Raw genomic sequence first — 26499 nt, forward strand, 5'->3', positions numbered from 1 at the left:
TGCAACCTGCAACCTGTAAGCCCGAATCTCGAAGCTTGAAGCTAGAAGCAGAAGGTACTCGAAGAAGATCCTCCGTGGGGGCGCCAAAAGAATGTGAGCGGGATGAAAACACACACAGCGCCTCTATAATGACCCAACACACACTCTTGGGAAGATATACACACACACTATGGGGCACCACTCGGCTTACACAACACACCTGGCCGAGACAGGGAACACACTTATGGAGTGAGAGGAGAGAGACTATCCACTTGCCCACTCCACACAGAGACACACACACACACACACCCAAAAAACTCAGCTCAAAAGAGGAGAACTTTTGATAATTAGATACAAATGAGCTTGGGCCAACACCAATGGGGCAAACAACTCACACAATATGGGTAAAATATGCCAGATACAATCACAAATTGGAGAAGAAGCTTCATTCATAGGAGAAACTTACACAACCAAAATAGCAGAAAAACAATGAGGAATTTGGCAAAATGGACAGCGCCATCGCGTCCCGAACGGCCCAAAACCCCAGTCTACAATGTCAAAGTGCTCAAATCCGACCTCGGATGAGCAGTTTAGGGCCAAAACAGGCTCCAAAAACACCAAAAACACACCTGCGGCTGTTCCTCCTCTTCTCTCCACGTTTTTTCTGGTCTTCTCTCATTTTTTTCAGTTCCCACACTTAGATTTTTTAGTTGGGCACCCTTGGCCTTTTAGATGACCTCAAACGGACCCCGAACAGGCCAAAAACTGACTTCGCAGTGCATAGTTGTCAGCTTTTTTGCATCATCCGCACACCTGGCACTCATTTCTTTTCAATAATGCATCCCGCCACCACGTGGAGTGGCCCCAAAAATTGGTCCTCATGATGAAATTTTTGCCTAATTATCACAAGAAAACACCCATGTTGTGTCCGTAGTCATCCACGTGCAAGTATTGACCCCGTTCGGCCTCCTGACGCCACTAGATGCCATCTGACGCACCTGCTTACCTCATGTCGTCGGCCCGCAGATAGCTTCCTCGAGAAGTTTTACGTGCTACCAACTCCCCATTATTGTAGAAAAAACACACTGGTACTGGTAATAGTGAAAATCGATGCACTATGTACACACTGTCCTACCTGTACACATGTGGGCCCCACATAACCACCTGGCTCTGGAAAATGGGCAATCCTTTATTCGATGCACCATGCATGTGTATGTACATATGTGCAATCCCTTGCTCCAAAACCTCCTGACAACGTTACTCTTGGGTTCTTTCTCAAAAGATTCAATCGGCTCTTCATAGTATGAAGTTGGTGGTAGCATTCTCCAACTTGCAAGAATCTCTACAGTTTGTGTGTACCTTACAATTGCTTGGTTCTCATGAGGTAAAGTAACTAACCTAGCACTAATTGAGGTTTTTCTCCATCTTGCTTTGTGTTATTCGGGCCTATTTGTTATCTCGGTGGTGGTGGAAATGGTTGCACCCCTAGAGGTTCATATGGCCTTTCCCTCAAATAGTTCTTGTTAGCGAACACTCACTTATTTTGTGGTTGGTCCATTTCTATGGATAGCATGCCACTTCAAAATATGTTGCACATTTTTAAGCAGTTGCTAGTCTCGGCTAAGTGTTACACCATGGAGTCGAATGATCATTTCCACAAGTGTCACATCTCCTCATTGGTTGTTGGAGTACATACGGTTTCTGTCTATAACTTTGGTTCACCCTCCTTATCACTTATTTAACCAATTCATCAATGTTTGATATGGATGGACTTTGAACAAATTTTCTTTTCCATGGATACAGTCATCATGGAAGAGGTGCTACTTGTCACATTCACTAGGTCTTTGAACTCACTAGGCCTTTCCTCTAATCTCACGTAGTAACAATCCATACCATCTTTGTAGATCTTTGCACTTTGATTGTTTTTGAATTGATACTTCAAGTGCATCAATTTTATTTTGGGTGCTTGCTGGTATGGTCTTGCTTCCATGTTTAGCCCCTCCTTAAAGATCACCTTGTTGAATCCCTCAACCATGTAGGTGTAAGATCTCTTTGAGGATGTATCAGACAAAATTTCCTCAATGATTGGTTGTAAGGGAGCTAATGGCCAGTGATTCACTCTCTTGAATAGAAATATTGCTCACTTGGTCTTTTAGGATAGGGTTTCTAATCGGTTAAAATCCTCTAATGATGTCCAAATTCAATTTTGAAAAGGCCTATGTACTCTTGATGATTTTATCTATTTGTGGTATCACTTTGGTTTCAATATATGACATGGGAATGTAGATTGTGATCCACATACCTCAATGTAGAAATAAGATGAAACTTTGTCCAAAGCTTGCCGATGTATACTTTTTATGTGATCTGGACTGGTTTAGGTTAGTTGAAATTCAAATCCTAGGTCCGACTTTGTGGTTTTTCACTACAAACTATTTTTGGCCCCTTTGGTCTAATTTTGGGATTCTTTTTGCAATTTTATTTTGGGAAGTATCTTTCTACAGATCTCTGCTATAGATTGTTTAGTTCTCTTCCCAATTTCTCAGATGGGGGACATGGATTGTGATCCACGTTCGATCTCTTTTGGATATAAAACTTGGCAAGTTTCTAGACTATGCTATTTGGAGCCTATTCCCAAAACCTTTTATGATTTGGATGAGTAAAAGTGAAAAAATATCAAATTCTAGTGAGATGGGCTAAGTTTAGGTATTTTCATTCAAGCTACTTTGCTTGAGTGTGTTTTTTATCTCAATTGGATCCCAAGATTTGGTTTTAACTTATTGGAGTCAATATTTCTCGGCTGGTCTCTGTTTGTACTGACGGGAGCAAAGCGAACCCCGAACCCCGACGACCTCTAAAACGTCGGGGGCTGAATGGCACGCCTTGAGCCTGTCATGGTAAAGAGAACAGGGGGCACCACCTAGCTTTGAGCGGCTAGGACGCAACCCATGATGATGTGAACGACGCAAACTTACACACACACACACACACAGATTGAAAAATGATGAAAACCCTCGGGGGTGTGAGGGTGAAGTATTTATGCAGTATTTACAATGACCTTCCTTCCAGCGAGGCGGCACACCGTGGTGATAGAGAGGTAGGGAGAGAGGACGGTGAAAACTACTTGGTGCGTTTTCTAAGACGACTCAAAATGATTGTGAAGCTTGCTACCAAGAGCGTGTATACCTTTGTGCATCGACCATTGGAGTCGAGAGGTGGACGTGGCTCCCTTCGCATGGTGCAATTCCCAAGGCAAACCAACACACAAGCCCCCTCCCCATGATGCCAATAGTGTCAACTCTTCCCACTACACTCTACCAAGTGCCGACCTCTCATAAACTGCCCCCCCCCCCCCCCCCCCCGATAGTGACCTCTCAGTGCCAATTTAAAGGTGTTGGCTGCTTGGATTATGGTAATCTTGATTGGATTAGAGTAAGCTAATCACGGAGACAAAGCAAGCGGTGGGCCCGGTGTGGTTGACCCTTGCTTTGTTTTGGGGGGTTATTAAAATGAGAATCTCTAGGTGGGCCTTTGTGACCATCACCTAGAGAGAGGAAATTTACAAATTGGGATTTTTTACAATGGCTTGCTGACAGGTGGTAATGGTTGAGAGTTTCTCTCACTTTGGCATTTCGGATGCAGGTTATGGTTGCAGAGAAGAGCATATATGGTTGCGTTTTAGCACAGGTGTAGCTACGAGCAAGTGTTGATGCATGAGAAGCTACGCTCCGGGAGTGAGCCTTGTGGCCTTTGCAGTCTCTGTGATCATTGCGGCGTTGTGCGGTTGCTAGGCAACTTGATTTGAGTTTTGACTTGTGTTTTCTCACAAGTAAGAGATTCACAGATTGGATTCGAGAGAGCTAGAGAGAGATAGACGGATTCTCTCTAGGCTGATGCATTTGAGGCTATGTGAGCCATGGGTTATGCATCGGTGGATGCTACTCGCACAGGAAACGGGTACTCTTGCTGCAGGTAGAGATCTCTCGTGATAAGTATGGAGCCTGATTTACCCCTTGTAATTTTCTGTGGTAAAAGCGCACATTTGTAAGGCCCCCATTATGAGGAGAAGCCATCGTGCGTGAAGGAAAATCACTCACCGGAAACCAAAATTTTCAGGGCCAAGAATCAAGGGCAACTTTAGGGCCCCCGAGACATTTTTTTTTTGCTTCGCCAGAATATTCCTTTTTGCCGGAATATTATGGCCGGACGGCGGCCGGAAAGCGATCAGTTGGCCGGTAGTCAATGGTCGGTGGCCGGTGGTCGGAAGAAGTCAATGGTCAGTGGCCGGTGGCCGAATTCAAAAGCGGATTTGTCTACACAAGGGCGGCCACACATGGGCGGATTGGAGGGTCCGATTTGGACTTATTCACACAAGGGCGGCTACACATGGCTGCCTCTCATAAGAGAGGGCAGCCCTTTTGGCCTATAAAAGGAGGCTATTTCTACACACATTTCATAGTGTAAAGTTGATGCAACAAGGTGAGTGTGAGGTGGTGAGAGTGAAGCAAGGCGGGAGCTCCATTAAGGGTATAATCCCTTTGTAAACTACTTCTTGTTTTGAAGTATTAAAGCCATTGAGTGGCTGCTTTCCCGTGGACGTAGCCCACATTGGGTGAACCACGTATATCGTGTGTACTCTCTCTCTCTCTCTACTCTATAATCTCATGTATATAAATTTGTCTCTCTCCATTAAGTAATCTACTCAATTGTCTATTTAGCTACGTCTTATTTCCTAACATCTCAGAGATCCGAGACAATAGGTTGCTTCATGTACGCTGTATGTGGGAGCTTTCTGCTTGTTTGAGCATGTTTTTTCTCTCTTGGATAGGTTTCTTCGATTGCCAGGATCCTGGCTGGATTCTCTTACAAGTTTTTGCATTCTTCTATGAGTAGATTTTGTGAGCTCAAGACTGAGGCACATGTATGTGACATGTATGGTCATATGAGGTGATTTACATGAGAGCTTACTTGACCCAGTTTTGTGGAGATTTGAGCATGCAGTGAGTGTGGATGATACGCATTTGGTAGCTCTTGTTGTGAACTTGGTGTTCACTTTATGGTTATTTGGGTTTATAGCCATTTTCCGTTGAAACTATGGCAAAATTTTTCGAAGAGTTTTATGCGCATCATTTATGCGATCTAGGTAGAGATTGCGGGTTTCACTCAGCATTTGCGTGCGGTGTTCTCTGCAGGTGGGAAATTTGTGCGTGTGTATACATCGATACCGCACATTGTGGGCTTGGTGATTAACTCACAGATTGCAGTGTGATACTAGAGCAGGCGAGGCTTGTATTGACATTGCGGGAGCTCTATTTTGGAGTGTGTCTCACAGGTTTTACATTGTGCTTGTAGCCATATTTGTAGACAGTTTCCAGTTGTTGGTGAGGTGGTTTTGCTATCTAGCTTGCTACTTGTGCTCATGGCAGAGACAGGTGATCGATCAGATTGTGACCTCTCACAGATGCACGTGTTTGATGGGTCAGACTTTGCGGCATAGAGAAATTGTATGCTTGATGCACTGACACAGTGAGGGTTGCATCGACCATTGAGTGGTGATGTAGGTAGACCTTCAAACATGTCTGACGATCAATGGCAGGAGCTAGAGGAGATGGCACTATCTACGCTCTCTTTGCACCTTGCGGAATCTATATATGCTCTTGTTATGTATGAGACTACTTTGAGAGCACTTTGGTGCAGATTACGTGATATGTATGATAGATCTGAGTCATCAAGGACTCGTGTGAGACATGTACATTCACGAGTATGCCGAGAGGTGACATGTTGGTATTGTGGTCATTCTGGACACATTAGACGGTGCTGTTTTTGTCGTATGAGACATGGTAGGAGACATGGCAATCTCAGAGATGTATGTAGTGATGCCATGGACTCACTTGCTTTGACAGTTGAGGAAGATGTAGTGTCGGAGTATACTAGTGACGGGGATGTCACTTTTACCTCGAGCTATGCACAAGAAGCTATACATGTGGATAGTGCACTCCCTTCGCAGTGGTTGCTAGACGCAGATGCTATGTTTCATGTCACGTCGCATCGTGAATGGTTTTGTAGCTATTCTAGCGGGATGCTTGGCAGTGTATGTTTGACCGATGGATCGTTGCATGCGATAGCAGGTGCAGGAGATGTGAGACTGTCATTATTGAGTGATGCATCTTACTTGTTATGACATGTGCGCTATGTACCAAATTTGATAGTGAGTTTGATCTCGATTGGTCAGCTTAGAGATTGTGGATGTCAGATTTATCTTCGAGAGCGAGATTTTGTGATGCATTTGGGTTCGCTAGTGATTGTGAAAGGTGCGAGGAGTGGTCTAGGTTACCCATTGCATGTGGATCACGCGAGAGACGGTGTTGTCTCTGTGATCATGCAGCCAAGTAGACAGCGAGAGAGCAGGCGAGTCTCTTTTGCTTGTGGATTGCAGGATGCTTTGCATGGAGTGCAAAGCAGTGACCTTGTTGTGCAGGTTGCGTCTACGGATGCACAGGTAGAGCGGGACAACTCTAGTGAGTCACAACAGGATGAGTCATCAGAGGTGATGACAGAGATGACTCACATGGATGCTGAGATGTCGGCTATTGTGGAGTCATTTCTTGATATGCTTATGCCAGAGCTTGATGCAGATTCAGGATAGATGGATACTCTTGGTACACATGTGATATGCGGTGGGTACCAGGAGTCACTCCACAGCTCGGAGTCAGAGTGCCATGGTCTCTTGATAGGGGACATGATTTCCATGAGTTGAGTTCTGAGTTGGAGGTGGCAGAGGTTGTCAGGGTTGCATCAACATTCGGTGTCCTCATGTACGAGATGCTGATCTCGAGGCCCGACATAGCAGCTGCAGTGGGAGCATTTGCAGCAGGGTTGATTAGTTGTTCGATGGCTGATCTCGGCATAGAGCATAAGGGAGGTTTGCAAGTATTGGACCGATACTTGCAGGAGTACATGAGCTCTTGTAGACTCTTTGCAGAGCTTGGAGCTAGCTCTGTGTGGCTTCCACAGCAGGATGTTTGTCTATTAGTAGAGCCGGATGCACTAGCTTATTGAGAGTCAGTGGGCATAGGTTGAGAGAATCTCACACCTTCTATTAGTTATACACTAGCAGATCTTGCTTAAAGGCACATTGGCCTTTAAGTGGGAGGTTGTTAGGGTTAAGGCCTATGTGCCTTGATCGGTTGCCCAGGTCATGGGCGCCCGCCCACTGTTACCCTATACTTATAGTGAGTATAATGTATAAGGGGAGCTGCCACTTCACAGTCTCCCCACCCACATCGTGTGTGTGTCTCCTTCTCTCTCTCACTCTCCGTCTGTGGTGCTCCCCGATCCCCTTCAAAAGGGATGAAATGACATCTCTAAAATTGGGATCAATAGCATACTCATGTATCATAGAAGATATATCATTGTGAGTTGCTATGGAAACCGCATTCACTCTCGGCCGTCTTGAGAGTGCATCAGCTACTTGATTATGCTTGCCAGCAATGTGAGCAATATGAAAATGAAATTGTGAAAGAAAGTTTGCCCACCTCATTTGTTTGTCAGAGAGCTTGGTCTGCGTCATGAAGTACTTAAGACTTTGGTGTTCCATTCGCAGAATGAAAGGAGTCCCCAATAAATAGTGCTTCCATGAGTCTAAGGCATGTAGAACTGTGAGGAGTTCCTTTTCATATATGCCTAGAGCTTGCTCAACAGGGTCGAGCCTTCGACTTTCATAGCCTATGGTGTGCTCTTCTTGGAGCAAAACAGCTCCAAGGCAATCACCACAAGCATCACATTGGACCTCAAATGGCTTTGAGAGATCCGGTAGTGTAAGCACAGGTTGAGAGATAAGCTTTTTGAAAGCATTGTTCTCCTTGGTAGACCATGTATACCTAACGTTTTTCTTTGTTAGGTCATGTAATGTTCCTGCTATTAGTGACACTACAAGAGGTTGTGTGCTCTTGTGACGCTTCTAGCGACAGAAATACATTGGGTTTTTATAACCCCCGGCGTCGCTATGAGTGTCGATACGAGGACGTCGCTATAAGCATCGCTATGTTAGTCGTTATAAGCGTCGCTATATAGCGATGCCTATAGCAACGTTGCAGAGTCTAATATAGCGACGCTCATAGCGACGCCCGAGATGAAAAAATTTTGGTGGCAGGGCATCCATGCCATGCCACCACTCAACCATATTGAATGTTTCATTTGTCTAAATACCTTTGAAAAAAAGTGCAAAGATAAATATAGACCCAAAATAGTCACCCACAAGACAATATAATCATTAACTCCATCATCCATAGTACATATTGTTTGCAAAATAAAGATACAAAGATGACAAGCGTGAATTGATGAAAGTAAATCAATGACAATTGTACACATAGGCAAAATCACTTGATTGTTAATCATTGCAAATGTAATAGTTACAAACCATTGTCATTATTTAAAAAATATACATTTTTTTCAAAAAGACGTATAAAAGTCGTCTCATGATACAAAATCTATGACAAAAAGAAACTAATGCTATCTAGATATGGCTAAACTGACGTCGTCTAATCAGACGTCTCATCACGTCGAAGCGGCGTATCTGTCGGATTCTGCAAAAAAAAACAATAAGATAGCTTTTTGTAAGTATAAACATATAGCGACGTTTATAAAACAATATAATTAAAAAAAAAGAATAAACCCTAATACTAACCATGCCGCCGCCGCGAGAACTCGGGATGTCTATAAGGGCATTTAAGCCCTTCCTGCCTACGTACTCACGCTTGTACGGTGTGGGTTCACGTCCTGTAAACGACCACTGTCAAAACATACAAAGAATCCATTATGTTAGAATTTAAAATCCCATAAACCCTAAACTATCAAACATAGATGCGAAAACACTTACAAAATCAGCCTCCCACCCGTCGCTCCCCAAGTGGTGCGAGCTCCTTGCCTCTACTCGCGCTCTGGCTGCTTCCACTTGTTGGGATTCTTGCACGCTTCTTTCTTTGCATGCTTCCAATCTTCTTTGGCCAGCCAATCTTGTCTGCTCCACCCATGCTTGATTTCTTTTTGCACTTCAGAACGCTTATGCTTGCAGTATTCGCGCATTCGAACCTTCATCACATCTTCATTGAAGCGATCATCCCGTGTTGCAAGAGGAAACTCGTCATGAAGCATGCTGATGACTCTGTCTTTTAATTCATTCGGTACTTCACTCCAGGTGTTTAGTATGTAGTGTCTAAACACCAGAGAGCGCGTGAACCTGGGTGTCTCAGCAGGGGTCTCTAGAGGCGTGTCAATGGGGGTACGGACGCCAGGTGTCTCCACTAGAGTCTGAGCCCCGAAGCGAGGAGTGTCCACTGGAGTGACTCATGGAGGAGTAGCTAGTGGTGTGTAGCTACGGGGAACGGCAGTCAGCCGCGCAAAACCTGGTGTCGATGGCGATGCCATGGCTGGTGTCGGGATGGGCAAAGAAGGGGAGGGTAAAGAGCCTCGTCGAACATGAGGCGGTGTAGAAGCATCGGTGGCGCCACCCCCACAACAACCACCACCGCCACCACTGGAGCGTCGGTGCCTAGACGAGTGTGAAGATCGTCTCCTCAACACCGAAGCTTTGGAGTACGCTGAGAACTCCGAAACAGAGGGAGATGCGGATGGAGTAGGAACGCGCGATGGTGCACCAGAGCGATGACGCTCCACATACCACTGTCTCTGCTGGGGTGACAAAGAAGAAAGAAACTCCTCATCATCCATACCTGCATTAAACACCCGAACATTTAAATTTAATATTGAATGAATGGAGTAGAAAACATGGACAAGTAGATAGAGAGAGAGAGAGAGAGAGAGGAGGAGGTGTCGTCGTCTCTGCTTATGAGAACATACCTAGAGCATACGTACCTGGAGTGGACGCAAAGACCATTAAATACAATGACGCAATGATGCATATAAATACAATGATGCAATGACGCAATGACGCAAATACTTAGAGAGCCAGAGTGTTTACAAAACGGAGCAAAATTTTTCAAAACGGAGAATCATACAAGAACTTGAATGTGCTTGTAGCTTTGGAATGTTCAAAGGCTAGCAGCAACAGAAAGTATTCTTCTTCTATTCAACTTGAGTGATGGAAGAGGCAAGTGCATAACTCTGAATTTAGAAAACATAGCAAAATTGTTTGAATACAATATTTATGGCTTTAAGAGATCTCTCTCTCATCCTCGCATAGCTCATCTTTACTTCCTATATCTATATAGAGCTCTCCGTTTAAACAGATGTCCTCTGTTTCATTTTGAGCATCGCTATTACTATTAACGTCGCTACTATTAAGCACCTCTTGTAGTGTGAGAACTTTTCTATGAAGCGTCTATAGTATGCACACATACCTATAAAGCTTCTTAGTTCATGAAGATTCCTTGGTTTAGGCCATCCTTTTATTAACTCTAATTTTGATGGATCCATTTGGATGCCATCTTGAGAGATAATGTGACCTAAATATTGAATCTCTTGTAAGAAAAGTTCACTTTTCTTTCGATTAACATAAAGTTTATTCTCTCTTAGAACTCGAAATGTTACCTGGAGGTGTTGCTTGTGTTCATCTAATGAATTAGAGTAGATGATGGTATCATCAAAGAACACTCCGGTAAAGGTTCGGTGAGGCCTGAATAGCTTCTTCATCAAGCGGTTGAATGTGGCTGGTGCATTGTTTAAGCCAAAAGGCATGACAATGTATTCGTAAAGACCAAACGTAGTGTGAAATGTGGTCTTCACAATGTCTTGATCAACTATCCTTATTTGATGATAGCCACTTTTTAGGTCAATCCTACTGAAGTAGGTGGACCCTTGTAGCTTATCAAATAGGTCTTATACCCATGGAACGGGAAACCTATTCTTGATAGTGATCCTATTTAGTGCTCTATAGTCGCGACGATATGTGCCGTCTTTCTTTTTCACTAATAGCACAGGTGAGCAAAATGGAGATGAGCTAGGCCTATGAGCTAGGCCTAACCATGCCCTTCTCAACTAACTCGTGCACTTGCCGCATAATCTCTTCTTGTTGAGCTTGAGAAACTCTATAAGGAGGTTTTTTAGGCGGTGAACTTCCTAGAAGAAGTTCAATTGCATGGTCATCATTGCCTCGTTTAGGAGGTAGCTCACAAGGGATGTCGTAAAAAATAAAGACATCTTGAAACCCCTTGAGAAAATTGGATAACTCTAATTCCTTTTGATTGTGTATATTTTCTTTTGCTAAAACATTAGGTTCATTTTGAGAGTCTTTTAACAAAAATCATGTACACGAAAATAGAGCTCTTTATTGACTTGTTGAAAGATTGTGTGTGTAAAATGGGTATGGTGTTACCCATTTCCTTAGCATCTATGTACATATCTTTTTCCCTGAACTTAAAGGAGATTCTCCTTTCAAGGAATTTAACATTGGTAGCCATGTGATCAAACCATGGTACCCCTAGGATTACATCCTCATGCTTGGGAGGAGAGATAAAGAAGTCCTCTTTGTCCACATAGCTTTGGACATGGAGCCTCAATTTCCTGATTAAGGGAGTGACTGAAGCTTCTTGCCCCTTAAAAGCACCGTTTACGGATAGGACATCTCCCATCTCATAAGCTTGTATGCCTAGCTTGGTGGCCAACTCTGTGGATATGAAATTGTGAGTAGAACCAGGGTCAAAGAGAATAAAAGCATCATGTTCTCTTACCTTTCCCCAAGCATGGCATAGAGGAGATTCTTTGTGGTGAGTTTCCTCCTCTTGGATTTTGACCAAGTAGCTCTATGAGGCTCATGGCGGGTGTTCTTTTGGGGACAAGCGTGGTACGCATGCCCTTGCTCGCCGCACTTGAAATAGCGGTTATCCTTGCGATAACACTCAAGCCCTTCAGGAGAGAGTTTATTTTTGTCTTTGTAAACTCCCTTCTCTTTAGCTTTGTTGGAGTTGTCCTTAGGAGACTTTTGGGCATTGTCCTTCCCCTTAGGCTCATTGGAACCCTTGTTTTCCATGGGCTTAGAATTTCTTTTAGCCCTCATTTGGAAATTGATTTGAGAAGCCACCATAGTATGGTGTATAACCGCCAATATGGTGCGTAGCCTTTGGGAGCTGACATACTCCGCCATTTCTTCAGTTAAGCCCGCACAAAATTGTTGCTTTTGCTCTCCAAAATCCAACTTTTTGAAGACAGTGGCTTTGAGTTTTAAGTCCCAAAACTTGTCTACATATTTGTGAATGGATTCATAGGGAGAGAGCTTCAAGCTTTGCCATTCGGTGAATACTTTGTCTTTGGCATCGGTGGCAAAAAACTGCTTCATAATGGAAGCTCTTAAAGCTTTCCATGTTCGTGGAGCTTCACCGTTGGCCTGTAGTCTAGGCCACCATTTTCTGGCGGACTTTTGAAAGATCATAGCTACATGGTGTATCTAAGAGGACTCTGTGAAGCCCTCATCTCCAAGGCCGCATCAAACTGTTGGTGCATAAAGGCCAAGACTTTGTCTGTAGCACCAAAGGGGCCATCGTAGGTAAGGAAAGAGATCTGACATGTGTCCCTCTTTCCCCTTGTGTACAAAGGAAGCTTGTGTGTGTGTGTGTGTGTGTGTGTGTGTGTGTGTGTGTGTGTGTGTGTGTGTGTGTGTGTGTGTTTGTGTGAGTTTCTCTATCATCCCGTACTTCTTGGGCTCGCCCTCTCCTTTGTAGGGCTTGAGAAATACTTTTGGGACACACACAAAGCATCCAAATTCCCTAGGCTTTTGACCTTTGGATACAACCTTTGAATTTTGTAACCTTAGCATTTTGGAAGTCTTAATGGGCTGAACATTAGGGTCTTTTAAGCCCATTGTTGCACATTTCTCTTTTGCAGATGGACCCCCCCCCCTTTTGGATCCCTATTTTCCCTCCTTTGGATCCCTACTGTGGCCAGTCTGCTAGCTTAACCAATATTCTAGCTTTTTCTCCCCTGGTACTTCCCCGTATTAAATGATCAGTTTAACATGAGAAAATCATTTAGGAGAATTAGATATTGATTATTATGACATTTCCTAGCTTCACTCTTATCTTACCGTAGAAATAGTGAGAACCTCATACATCAATGTCAATATGAGAAATGTAATCAATATGAGGAGTGTAGTCAACCACTCAACTAGGGCATAAAGGCAACAAGAGCTTGTCAAACTCTTAAAAAATAGTATCATGGTCACTACAATCAAAAATTCACTCTCAAATGATCAACTCCTTGTGACCAAACTATCTATGATGGTAGATAAGCCTACTCAAGCCAAACCTATGGTCTCAAAATCCAGCAAACAAGGGTCGGTTGCAAAAACAATACTAAATATTACCACTAATTTTAGCAAATTAAAATCAACATCTGGAGAATCATACAAATTTGAAACGATGAGCTCTATCTATAGCAATTGATGATTTTTTAATCAAAGTCCTAAATCGCAAAGATATGACTAAAGACAATATGTAGAGAGTCGTGACCAAATTAAGAAATAGCACAAGATACTTACATCAATAAGTAGAGTCTTCACTTGGCAATGCATAGAACTTCTCAAAATTCAATTATGATGTCACGCATAGGAGAAATGAGCAGCTAAGATAGGACACACATGATACTCAACAATTATATTATGTAAAAATCCTATCTCACTAAAACACAGTTCGTGGATGTAAGGGTCTTATACCATAAATGAGGTCAATAACCCAAAGATTATGATGGGAGATAAATCCTATTACAACTAAACTAAAGTCTCAAAATAATTAGCATCTATGGATGATGCCTTTTCCTCGATGTTCAAGAGGCACACTCACTATCGATATATTGCTAGATATGGTATAAGAGAATTTTCCTTATCTAATAGGTAGTCTTCTGAAAAGTACTCAATTAATTGGGTCAACCCATCCATAAAGATAGTTATAATTGAATATTAGTCTCCCACTTTCCACATCGCACTCACCTATTCCTCTTGTTTTCTAATTACTACCACGGTTTCACATATACAATAAAAGTTCCTTTATTAGTTTTGGATTTGGTTTTATTTACATATGAATCCTCAATTACCACCCGAATAGTCGTTTCTTAAACAAGGTTCAATCAAGACAATCATGTATTTCATTAAAATGAAATATCCATTATTATGAATTTATCGCTACCCATGGACTTTCCCTGTCTAACCAACAGAGCCTTTCAAACGGATCTCTTATTTGATAACCACAAAGCTAGAAAGATATTTATATTTTGATAACCACTAGGGCTACTGGCTCACCACAAGTTAAGAAAATTCTCTAATTGTAGCTTGTTTCCTCACTAACCATGAGTTCCATATGGCAAGAAGATGCCCTATCAATAACTTTCTTTTCAATGGAAACCTTTCAATAGTGATCAAACAGGTTTGCCTTTGACCAAAGAATTCTTTTTCCAAATATCTCTTTTAGCTTGATTTAGAAAGAACATGCTTGTCTCTCGTGATGATTCATCTTTTGTGGTCATTTTTTTGTACTTCCTAGGGCTCTTATACTAAGGTCAATTTATGTATGAACAATACAAAAGCTTGCACTTTGAGTTACCAACATAGGCGTGTATGTAACGATTACCTACAGATGAAGATGGGCATCAATAAATTCACTCACTCAGAGAGTTTGAAGTTGAGGGTTTGTTGGAGCTTCACATTCTCCTTCTTGGTGAGGCCATCTCTCAATACACAAAAAAGGTAAAAGGGTGTAATACTAGAATTATTAGAAACCACTTTTATGTAGTTGCAACAAGGTTGGTATACAATTGGACAAATATGAAAAGGCATAAGGATATGACTCTACTGCAAGGTTATGTGTCTATATACTTAGGAACACATCCTCCAACATACACAACTATAAGTGTAAGGAAATTCATGCTTCACATACCACTTTCAAGTGGTCAAAAAGGGGAAAATTAGGGAGGGATAGTAACAATGTGGAGAGTGATTTATTTAAGTGAAACTTGTTTTAAAAGACAAGGGATTGTATCCCTCATTCACTAGTGCATGCATCCATAATACACCCATCTACATGCTTGTTCTACACTTGGTTTAGCTTATGTAGATAGAAAGTTCAAGCTTTTCCCCACATTATTTTGACGATATATATAGCAAGGATTCAATTCAATGATTAGTTACCTTATGATTAAATTCTCTTAGGTCAGATGAGAGACCTTGGGCCAAGGAATCCTATGATCCATCTAGCCTTCATGCCTATACTTATAGACATCTCATGTGATGGTTCCCTAGTAGGCCTTCCTTGACTATATGCCTCACAATACTGCCCCCTTGGATAATGTTGGAATTAGGGTTGCAGAGAAACACACACAACTTGGAGAAGACGAAGGAAGCTCAAGGCACACAACAGAGAGTGTGTTACTTAGTGTGCAATGGAAAGATAGATAGCCCTAGAGTGATGGGCGTATATACAGTGCATAGGGGAAAAAACCTCCTAAAGAGGGAAAAAATGCCCCGGCGGTCCTAGTGTGTTCACACACATCACTACCACATGTATATGGTAACAAATCCCCCCTAAAGTGATGCGGTGAAAGAGAGATGGCACATGAGTAAATGGAAGTGACATGCCCTAAGGACAGGATTATCTACAAAGGGGAGTAAGCCCAAAGATTTGCGGAAAGCTTCAAGCTTCTCACGAGACAATGCCTTTGTGAAAGGATCTGCAAGGTTGTCCTGTGTTGGCACATCAGCCAAGTTTATCTCTCCTGCTGAGAACCTCTCCCTGACATAGTGGTAATGCACCTCAATGTGCTTTGTGTGAGCATGAAAAACTGGGTTCCTCGCAACTGCCAATGCGCTCTGACTGTCAGTGTAGATAGTGTTGGCAGTGTCCTGTCCAACACCCAAATCAGCGATAAGGCGTCTGAGCCATACACACTCAACCGTAGCTGTGAAGACTGCCCTGTACTCAGCCTCACAACTCGAAGTGGCCACAGTAGGTTGCTTCTTGCTCAACCATGATATACATGAACTGCCAAGCATGAAACAAAAACCACTTGTGGACATTCGCGTGTCAAAACAACCAGCCCAATCTGAGTCCGAAAAAGCATGTAAGTCTGGCGGCAATGATCCCCCCTTGGGATAAAACAATCCAAGATATAAAGTGCCACTAAGGTAGTGGAAAATCCTCTTGACAGTCTGCCAATGCTTAGACCCTGGGCTATGCATAAATCTGCTGACCTGTGAGACTGCAAACTGGATATCTAGCCTCATGTTGCATACATAAATGAGGCAGCCAACAGCAGTTTGGTAAAGAGTGACATCATCAAGATCGCCAGCGTCATGTAGACTCAACTTCAAACCTGTTTCCATGGGAGTGGCAATAGGTTTGCAATCCTCAAGTCCAAACTTACATAGCAATGTCTCTATGTAACTTTTCTGACACAAGGCAATACCACCATCACACTGCTTAAACTGTATACCCAAGTAATGATGCAACAATCCCAAATCTTTCATCTTGAAAGTAGCATTCAAATCAGCCTTAAATTCAGCAATATGTCTCTCATTTGGTCCAGTGATCAGCAAATCATCGACATAAAGAACCACAATGAGAAATACATCATCCTCACGCTTTACATACAATGTGCTTTCTGTTGGACTGTTACGAAAGCCTCGTTTAACCAAATGAGTGTTAGCTTTCTCATACCAAGCACGAGGAGATTGCTTCAACCCATACAAAGCCTTCTTACATCTGCACACTTTTTCCTCTTGTCATTTTGTGACAAAACCGCGAGGCTATGTTACATAAACTTCCTCAAATATGTCACCATTCAAGAAAGCAGTAACAATGTCTGATTGATGTACATCCCAACCAAAATGAGCTGCCAATGCACATAGAAAACGCACAGTAGTCATACGACAAGTGGGAGCAAAAGTCTCTTCATAATCTATGCCTTTTTGCTTTGCATAACCCTTTGCAACAAGTCGAGCCTTATGGCGATCGATCTCACCATCCGGCTTGCGTTTCAACTTGTAAACCCACTTCGTACCAATGGCCTTTTTGCCAGGAGGCAAATCACATAAAGTCCATGTGTCATTTTCTATAAGTGCATCATATTCTGATTGCATGGCAGCCATCCAATTTTTTGAATTCTGTGCTTCATCAAAAGACAGAGGCTCCTCAACATCATGTAAACTAGACACAGCCAAAGCATAACAATCTGATGCATAAGATGCATGGCGAGAGCCTGAACGAGTACGACTGGACAAAGGTGCATCCAATTTACTGTCACGCAAAGTGTGCACTAGCTATTTTGGCATACCTCTAGCCTGCTCATTTTCAGCCCTAGTACATCATGTACATCTGCATCAGTAATAGGCTGATCTAAAACATTTTCAGAAACCCCCATAGGTTGTACATTTGCCTCATTGGAACTTACATTCGTATTTCCACCACTGAAAAGAGGCAACAACAAAGTGTCATAAATGTCATGTGAGCTTACATTAATGTCTCTAGTACATGACAGGAAGGGCTGAACAGAATCTTCCACAAACACTACATCCCGAGAAACCAGAATACCTTTTGTTTGCGGATGATACAACCTGTAACCTTTTCTTTCAGCATTATAACCAACAAAAATACATTTGATAGCCTTATCATCCAATTTTCTGCGCTGCACTTATGGCACCAAAGCATATGCCAAACAGCCAAAAACACGCATGTGCTCAATAGATGGTTTTCTATCATGCCATGCTTCATATGGAGTAATATACTGCAAAGCTTTCGTAGGACACATGTTAAGTACATAAGTGGCACACATGATGGCCTCAAGCCAAAAAGAATGCGGCAAAGCTTGAATTTTGTCCATGCATCGTGCCATTTCCATCAATGACCTGTTTTTCCTCTCAGCAACACCATTTTGCTGAGGTGTATAAGGCACTGTAAATTGGTGTTTTATCCCACAACTAGCCAGAAATGCATTAAATTCATGAGACATATACTCCCCCCCTCGATCGGAACGGAGGGTGCCCATAGTACATTTTGAGACATTTCGAGCTAGAAATTGTTTGAAGCACATAAAAACTTCGGACTTCGCTTTAAGCGGAAATACCCATGCATGCCTAGAGTAATCATCAATGAAAGTCACGAAGTACAGGTAATTGCCCAAGGACGGAGTTTGCATGGGCCCACAAACATCACTATGCACAAGCTGCAACCTGCATGTGGCCCGAACTGAACCATCCTTTGGAAATTTAGAACGCTGCATCTTACCCAAAATACAGCCTTCACAAAAATGTTTGACAGGTGCTTCAAGAGGCGGCAAAGAAGCAACCATATCAGATTTCTGCAAACGCAGCAAACTGGCAAAATTCAGATGACCAAAACGTGCATGCTAAAGTTTTGCATCTGAAATAGCCCTTGAATGTGCAACATCATTTGCAAAATTTTGTCCACACTTGTCATACAAAGTGAGCTTCTACAGCCCACAGCACAAAAGCCTAGATGCAACAATTTCATCACCAAAACTGAGATCATGAATTGTACATCTGTCATCCACAAATTTGACTACAAGTCCAAGTCTAGCAAGTGCGGATACAGACAAGAGATTCTTCTTGATCCCAGGTACATAAAGTGCATCAACAAGTGTGAAGGAATTGCCATTAGCAGCAATGAGCACAATCTTTCCAACTCCCTGAACTGGAAAAGAGGCGTTGTTGGCACAAGTGACTGAATTCCCTTGAGGGACAAACTCGAGAGAGGTAAACAATTCACGATGTGAGGTAATGTGCTTTGTAGCACCACTGTCGAAATACCACACATGTGAATCTGCAGCAACTGACAAGCATGCATCATGGACAACAAGATTTTAAGTGCACTCTGTGCTAAAAGCCGATTCTGCATCAATATCAGCAACACATTCTCCTTTCACAGAAGACTCAACAATGGATGCATTTGTAGTGGAACCAGCATTTGCAGTGGAACCACCCTCTTTCTTCTTAGCCTCTTTGGCCTTCAACTTAGGACACGACTTGATCAAGTGATCATTGGCTTTACAATAATGGCAATGCGTCTATTTTTGCCCTTATCACCAGAATTTCCAGACGAATTGATGCCAGCAGAAGCATTAGGAACATAATTTTTTCCACTTGCAGTAGAACCATAAGAAGTGGCTGCATTGCTGTTACCACCCTTTCTTTGAGAAGTAATAAAAGCCTATTCAACTGCACGCTGTCTAGTCTTGTTTTTTCTGGAAAGTGACTCTTGCAACAGCAATGTGCATAATGCATCAAACTTGACAACTTCTGGATTTCCTTGGGTCATAAGTCTCCAAGTACTAGCAAAAGTCTGGTAAGAATCTGGTAAGGCATCAAGAACAGACTGCACAAGGGAACTGTCTGAAATAACTTCACCTGCAGAAATAAGTTTCTCATTGATATCCTTGACACTAGCAAGGAAAGTGTACATATCATCTTCCTCATGCATAATCTTTGACTCCAGCTCTTTACGCAGCAAAGCAATTTTAGCCTCATTGCAGCTTGCATAAAGACCTAGAATATCCCAAGCCTGTTTTGCATATTTTGTTGAACAGATGTGAGGAACAATGGTGCGCTTCACAGACAACGCAATCAATGCATGAGCCTACACATCCTTAACATCCCAACGAGCTTGTTCTGCCGTAGGCAAAACAACTCTAACAGTTGCAATCCTTGCAACAAGACCTGCAACATCCTCAACATCGCCTACATCCTCAAAACCGGGACGTACATCAATGCCCTGCACAATGTTCCAGACACCCTTTGACACAAGAACATGTTGCATCATATAAGCCCACGTAGGGTAGTTGTCCCCATCCAACCTGTCCTCAGCAGGTTGTTGTTGTCAGTCATGGTAAATGCTGCACCTAATGTGAAAACTCCCCGAAAATAGGAGAAACGGAGTGGGAACAACCTGTGCTATATAGCACAAACCGTAGAAGACTATAAGGCACTTGTTATGCAGAAAACAGTACTGACAGAAATTTTGCACAAAATGACAAAATAGCCTGTGCAGTACTGCCTGTAGTGGAAACTGTGAGTGTGCAGATGCGGTGCGTGTGCACAGAGAGTGGGAAGGGGAGAGAGGGAGAGAGAGAGAGAGCACGACACAGTATGTGGGGTGGAGCCCCCAAATCTCACAGTGTGAGCACCATGTGAGAATGTGAGTGAGAGCTCCTTATTCTTTGTATGTATAAAGAATAAGGAGATAAATGTGGGTGGCCGGACACTGGTCGGCATACACGGGTAAAGCACAATGAAGCACACCACCTTTACCTAACATTCTCCCACTAAAGGCTATGTGCCGATAACTGGCGAGAAGACTAGCCTACAACTAGTATATACAAGAGGTGAGAGAAGACGACTCTCAACCTATGCCCAGCTGGCTCACTCTGTAACCGCTCTAGTGTAGATGCAACATGCATACCACTACGTCTAGAGCTACGATGACACTCGTGATGCAGGTATCGAGTGACGACCTGCATGGCTCCACAATGCACAATGCCAGTGTTAGTCATCGCACGACTGACAACTCCCACTGCAAATGCACCAACCGCATAAGCAAGATCAGGTCTCGAAACCAAAAGGTCAAACATGAGAGACCCGAAAGCCGACGAAACATGCACTATGTGTGGAAACCTATCCCTGTTAGCAACCTCAGTGCCACATGCATCCTCATCAGGAACCACCTGACTATGCATCAGCATGTCAGCATCCTCTGGCAAAGGTATATCTGCTGAGAATGATTGCAAAACCGAAAAATTAGCACCACTGCAATCACACACAGCTGTCTGAAGGAAATTGTCGCCCTCAAACGTATCATATGCATCATAAAACAATGCATCGGTCTCTGGCTCAACCGATGTCATCTCAACGGATGACTGACCAAGGTGTGCATCCCCAGAGATACCACTGTCTGCGTGAACGTCACCACAAGACAAATGCACAACCTGCTGTGTCTCACAAGAGCCTGCCTACTCTAATTGCCTAACCTCAGTAGGCACACACACAACTGTCTCACTGCTCTGCTAACACAAAGGCAAGGCAGCATGCAACCCACTAGCAAAGGAAACCCGTCTCTGCTGTCTACATGGCTGCAACAATGTCACAAAGATAGTGCCATCTCTCACGTGACTAACATGCATCGGATATGTGCTATCAACACTAGCACCTTTAGCTAAAACAAGCTGTCCACGATGCAAACTAAAACCGTGCTCATCTAGCACAACATGGCACCCACTGTCTCTCAACTGACTCACGAAGACCAAACTCCGAGTCAAACTCGGCACATGGCGAACATGCCTCAGCACTAGCATTGCTCCACTTGCCAATGACATCCAAACATCTCTTGCACCAACAATGTCATGGACTGAACCATCAGTCAAGCGCACATGTCCAAGCAAACCGCTAGCATACGAGCAAAAGTACTCACGTTTGGGCGAGACGTGAAATGAAGCATCAGTATCTAGCATCCACTGCGAAGGTAATGTGTCATCGCATGACATGAGAACCTCAGGAGTAAACATGGAAGCAAGAATGACCTCACCGTTGTGTGTAGCCTCATACACAACATCTGCCTCCGATGTAGTCAAAGCTGAAGCATCCAACCTGTACTGACGTTTGCGCTATCGCATCCTGTGAAAACAACACCTCCGAATGTGTCATGTGTGTCCACAATGCCAACAAGTGTGCAGTCTCCGTCTCTGAGACCTGCATCTCACTCTAGGCGCATCTCTAGACTGTGAGGTGCCATATCTCTGACACAACAACTGCCATAAATCTCTAGTTGTACGTGCATGCATAACTATGCAATAGACTGACTCTACTAGGCTCAACATAATCGTCGACCGCGCTCGTGCATCCAAGTCCTCCCACGCAATGTCAGACATGGACTCTGGCCTCGCATCCTTGCCCTGCAGTGGCAATGCCTGGCCCAAACAAGTCAATGCATCAAGCATATGCGAGCTCCACCAAGCGAAATTTGACCCATCAAATCTCGTAACAAAGAGCTTAAACTCTAACGTGCGTACTGCCATGTATGGCGACCTGTACAACCAAAGAGCAGTAAAACCAATCCAAAAAACTGTCGGCAACCACACAATTGAGACGGAACCAAAAAAGCAAGTGCAGAATAGCTCGATGCACAAAGTACGCAGAAGATCTCCCACTAGAACCACAATCTGCGGGCAAAAGAGATGGATGCGGAATACACGTCGCAATCCAAACTGCCAAACACTATGGAAAACAATGCTCGAGATAACAAAACTCTCCCACCCGAGAGCAAACCACTGTCTCAAGCAAAGAAGGTGACCAAGAGGTCAAGCGCACCAGCCTCTACAATAGGCATACATATCTGGCAAAATTTCGACAGAGTCTCCTCTGTAACTGGAGCAAAAACTCAACAGTAAATCTCAATGGAGACAACAACAAATGCCCAAATGGCCAATCCGGGAATGTACTCGTCCGGAATCACCTCACAAAGTCATACATAGAGCCAAACTGCTCTAGCCAGAGTATCACTCAACGGCGCTACAAATGACATACATATGTGAGTGAAAAACTGCTACCAAAATGTGTCAATGAATGACCAATGTGCCAGATAACCATAGCATACACAAATCCTCACTCCTACAAGAGTGGGTACAAGAACACCAAACTGTGTTCAAACTGACAAAACCTGTCAATGTGAGAGCCAAGCTCGATCACAAACTATGGCGAGTAATCTCCAACCACTATCCCACAAAAGCATGCACAAAGCAAAATCTCAAGACACCTGCTGTGTCGAAACCGGTATGCAAGCCAAAACACTACAGAAGATGTCCTCAACTGCAATTGGCAACACCTGTGGGAGTACTAGACTCAACCTATAGCCGAGAGTCAAAACTGGAAGCTCCAAATGGCCGAGCACACACAGCTCAAGACCAAAAAAGCAGATCAAAACATGCTCGCAATGCACCACCAAAAAGGAAAAACACTGCACGCAAATCCTGAGTGCTACAAGCAATCGCAACCTCGATCGCACCAACAATGCGCATAAAACTCCTGGGACAATTTCGCCAGAGTTTTGTCAGTAAAACGGCCACAAAACCAGTAACCAAACTGACTACACGCTTAAAACCATGAGCAACCAAAGCGCATCAAAACACACTCCAAATGCATGCACCAATCTCCACACTTTGCATACATCATTGCAAACACCTGCAAATCTAGTACACAAATATCTGCTCTACCTGTGACTGCCAAAAAACATACTCGAGGCATACATTGTCAAGCTCAAAATGCAATCACATTAGTCTCACTGATCATCAAACCACATAAGGCATACATCGTATCCTCCCACCTGTGAGAAAACTTGCAGCAAATATCACTCTCACATTTGAGAGCAAACCATGTGTGGAATCCTCGACACACAATAAACAATTACTGCTGCAGAAAATTGAGCGTTCAGAATTTTAAAATTCTGATATGACGAGCGCGTCTGGAGCGTGCCAAAACCCCAAGGTAGACTCCTGGATCACATGTATATGAGTCCAGGTGTGAAAGCTATGCCAAAAACCTCCGTTTCGGCCCAAAAACGCAGCATAACTGCCAAAAGAGGGCTGAAAAATGCATCTCCTCAACCGTAGCTCAAATGAAGTTTTTGATGGCTCGAATGGCTTCAAAAGGGGGGTAAAACACTTGGACGCCTAGTGGAAACGCTCTCGAAAAGCTGAATTTACCGATGCCGAAGTCGAAACCCTGTTTGCACTCTTGAAAGTGCGCGCGTGCGCGGAAGCGATTTCGGGAATGAAACCAGCTCTGATACCAGTTGTGAGTGCGCGGATGCGGTGCGCGTGCGCAGAGAGAGAGAGAGAGAGAGAGAGAGAGAGAGAGAGAGAGAGAGAGAGAGAGAGAGAGAGAGAGAGAGAGAGAGAGAGAGAGAGAACGACACAGTATGTGGGGTGAAGCTCCCAAATCTCACAGTGTGAGCACCATGTGAGAATGTGAGTGAGAGCTCCTTATTCTTTGTATGTATAAAGAATAAGGAGATAAATGTGGGGGGCCAGACACTGGTCGGCGGACACGAGTAAAGCACAGTGAGGCACACCGCCTTTACCTAATAGAAACGGAGGCCGAAATGAGCCCAAATCAAAATTTTGAGCAAACCACGCTCTACGAGCTTACCCAAAATATTTGTCGACCTACAAACGCTTGCCAAAGCTCACTGAAATCGGAGAAAGTGAGCTTTGGCGTGTGCTGGAGCAGCTGACGACTAATCCCGAGAGGACGTGACCTGCTCTGATACCAATTGTTGGAATTAGGGTTGCAGAGAAATGCACACAGCTTGGAGAAGACGAAGGAAGCTCAAGGCACACAATAGAGAGTGTGTTACTTAATGTGCAATGGAAAGATAGATAACCCTAGAGTGATGGGCATATATACAATGCACGGGGGAAAAAACCTCCTAAAGAGGAAAAAAATGCCCCGGCGGTCCTAGTGTGTTCACACACATCACTACCACATGTATATGGTAACAGATAAGTGTTCTCGTATCCCAAAGACAAAAGTGGAGTATTTAATCTTAAGAACTCTAATGTTTTTCCAAGCGATGCCTTCTTCACGTCGATCTTTTTGCTTAGCTAAAGCTTGGCAATGCACATAATCACGAGTTCATAAATCATGATAGTCTAGAATTTCCTTGGGTTTAATACGGGTCGGTTGGAGGTTTAATAAAATCAACCAGAACTTGATGATCAACTACATTTTTGTCCCTATATAAGTATTTATGTAAATGAATTACATGAAAAACTGGATGGTCACAAGAGTGTGCATGTAAAGAAAGTTTGTAGGCCATATCGCCAAATCACTTGATTATTTTGATTGGAGCACAATATCTAGGAGATAACTTAGGTGTAAGAGTAGTGTTCAAAAATTTTGAATGTTCTAGAACACATAAGAATACCTCTTCTTCTTCCATTAAGGTGATTTGATGACATTTCTCATGAGCATACTTCTTGTATCGGTCTTGTGCTTGTTAACATTTTGAAGAGTAATTTTTAGCATGTCCACATAGTCTTGGATAAAATCCTTGACTTGTTGAATTTTCTCATTAGCTAGCCCCACTATAACTGTTGATCTAGGTTGAACCGTACATATGCATAAAAGGACTCAAATGAGTCATATCGGGTGGATGCATGAATAGGTGGACCAAAAACCTTGTCCCGGACAAAGGTTTTATAACCGGTACATAAAACCATCTCTATTAGTTCAATTCGATATATTCTTTTGAACAGATTTTTAATTAAATATAGAATTTCCACAGCTTTTTGTTAAATATAGAAGACGGCTCTGTACCTCTTAACTATGCACGTCAGCCAGCTCTTTACACCATTACTATTTCCACGTCTCTTTTTTAAATATAGAAGACGGCTCTGTAGCTCTTAACTATGCACGTCAGCCAGCTCTTTGTCTTCCCGCTCTCTCGTTTTCCTGTCTCTCTCTAACTCTCTGTGTAGGAGCACAGATTGCTGTTTTACTTTGTAGGCCTATCACACATCTATTGCTGTCATATACTGCTCTTGCTCTCTGTAGGCCTATCACCTTGCTCAATCTCTCCCTCTCTAGCATGGAGCAAGAATCTCACACTGTATGTGACTGCTCTCAGCCTCACTGTGAACTGTGTGCTAGGTATGTTGTTGATGCGGTCAAGGAATATCATGCTAGGAGAAAGAGGGAGCAGCGTGCTAAGAACAAGCTTGAGCAGGTAGCACGTGAGGAAGATAATGATCAAAATGGTGCTGATGATGCAAAGCGTCAAAGACTTTGCAATGACCTTGTTATGCTCTTCAATCGGCGTACAAAGGCCCTCGATGTTGCATCACGCTCAGATATTTTTTGCAAGTTTGTCAATCATCCTTCTCTTGGAAACCTTGAAATGCCCAGGGCACAAACAACCTTCGTTGAAGCCATACGCAACACAATAGATGCAATCAAATTACCCAAGAGCTGACAGGAGCTCTTTCTTAAAAGGTTCATCACCACAATTCTTATGAATGTTGAGTGTACATCTACCTCAAAAGTGAATGTTTCAATTGCATCTAAGTTGCTAAATTTGCACAAGAGGAACTTCATAGTTGCAAAGAATCGGTTGAGGGCAGCAGGTGATGGCAATTTGCCAATCTCTTTGTGTGCTCGACAGCCCATGGATTGTGGCTTCATAACACCTGATGAGAAAAAGTTGATCTTCTCTTTTTGGATGTCTAACACTCGTGTTTCACCCAATAAGAAGGATGTGTGCAGAAAGCGTATTGTAAGAAATTCATATGTCAAACATCTGGGCATCTTCTTGAACAATCTCAAGTAATAACTTGCTTCATTATATCCATTTTTTTTTCTAATATTTGCATTCATGACCTATATTCTCTATAAATGGGTTGATAAGAGTAGATATGAAATCGGATATGAAGGAAGTTATAAATGGAAATAAGGGGAATCTGTATTTGGTCCTAGACTAAGAGTAGATAAATATTGGATGTGAAGGAGAATATAAATGGAAACAT

General features: G+C 43.1%; 1 protein-coding gene across 30 annotated transcripts in view; it reads left to right on the plus strand.

The window, feature by feature from the left end:
- Nucleotides 1-26499, plus strand: part of LOC147451633 (lipid droplet phospholipase 1-like) — a 237913-nt gene that overhangs the window by 160288 nt on the left and 51126 nt on the right. Inside the window, exon 5 of one of the 30 annotated variants that reach the window (XM_086517539.1) lies at nt 14556-14779. The exons of the other annotated variants lie outside the window; for them this stretch is intronic. Coding sequence (XP_086373665.1) covers nt 14556-14669 — 114 coding nt within the window. The 3' untranslated portion in view covers nt 14670-14779. Of the gene's footprint in view, nt 1-14555; nt 14780-26499 lie in introns of those variants that run through there. 30 annotated transcript variants of the gene reach the window in all.

This window comes from Adiantum capillus-veneris, chromosome 8 (assembly GCF_014529385.1).
Source record: "Adiantum capillus-veneris isolate H3 chromosome 8, ASM1452938v2, whole genome shotgun sequence".
Lineage (NCBI taxonomy): Eukaryota > Viridiplantae > Streptophyta > Polypodiopsida > Polypodiales > Pteridaceae > Adiantum > Adiantum capillus-veneris.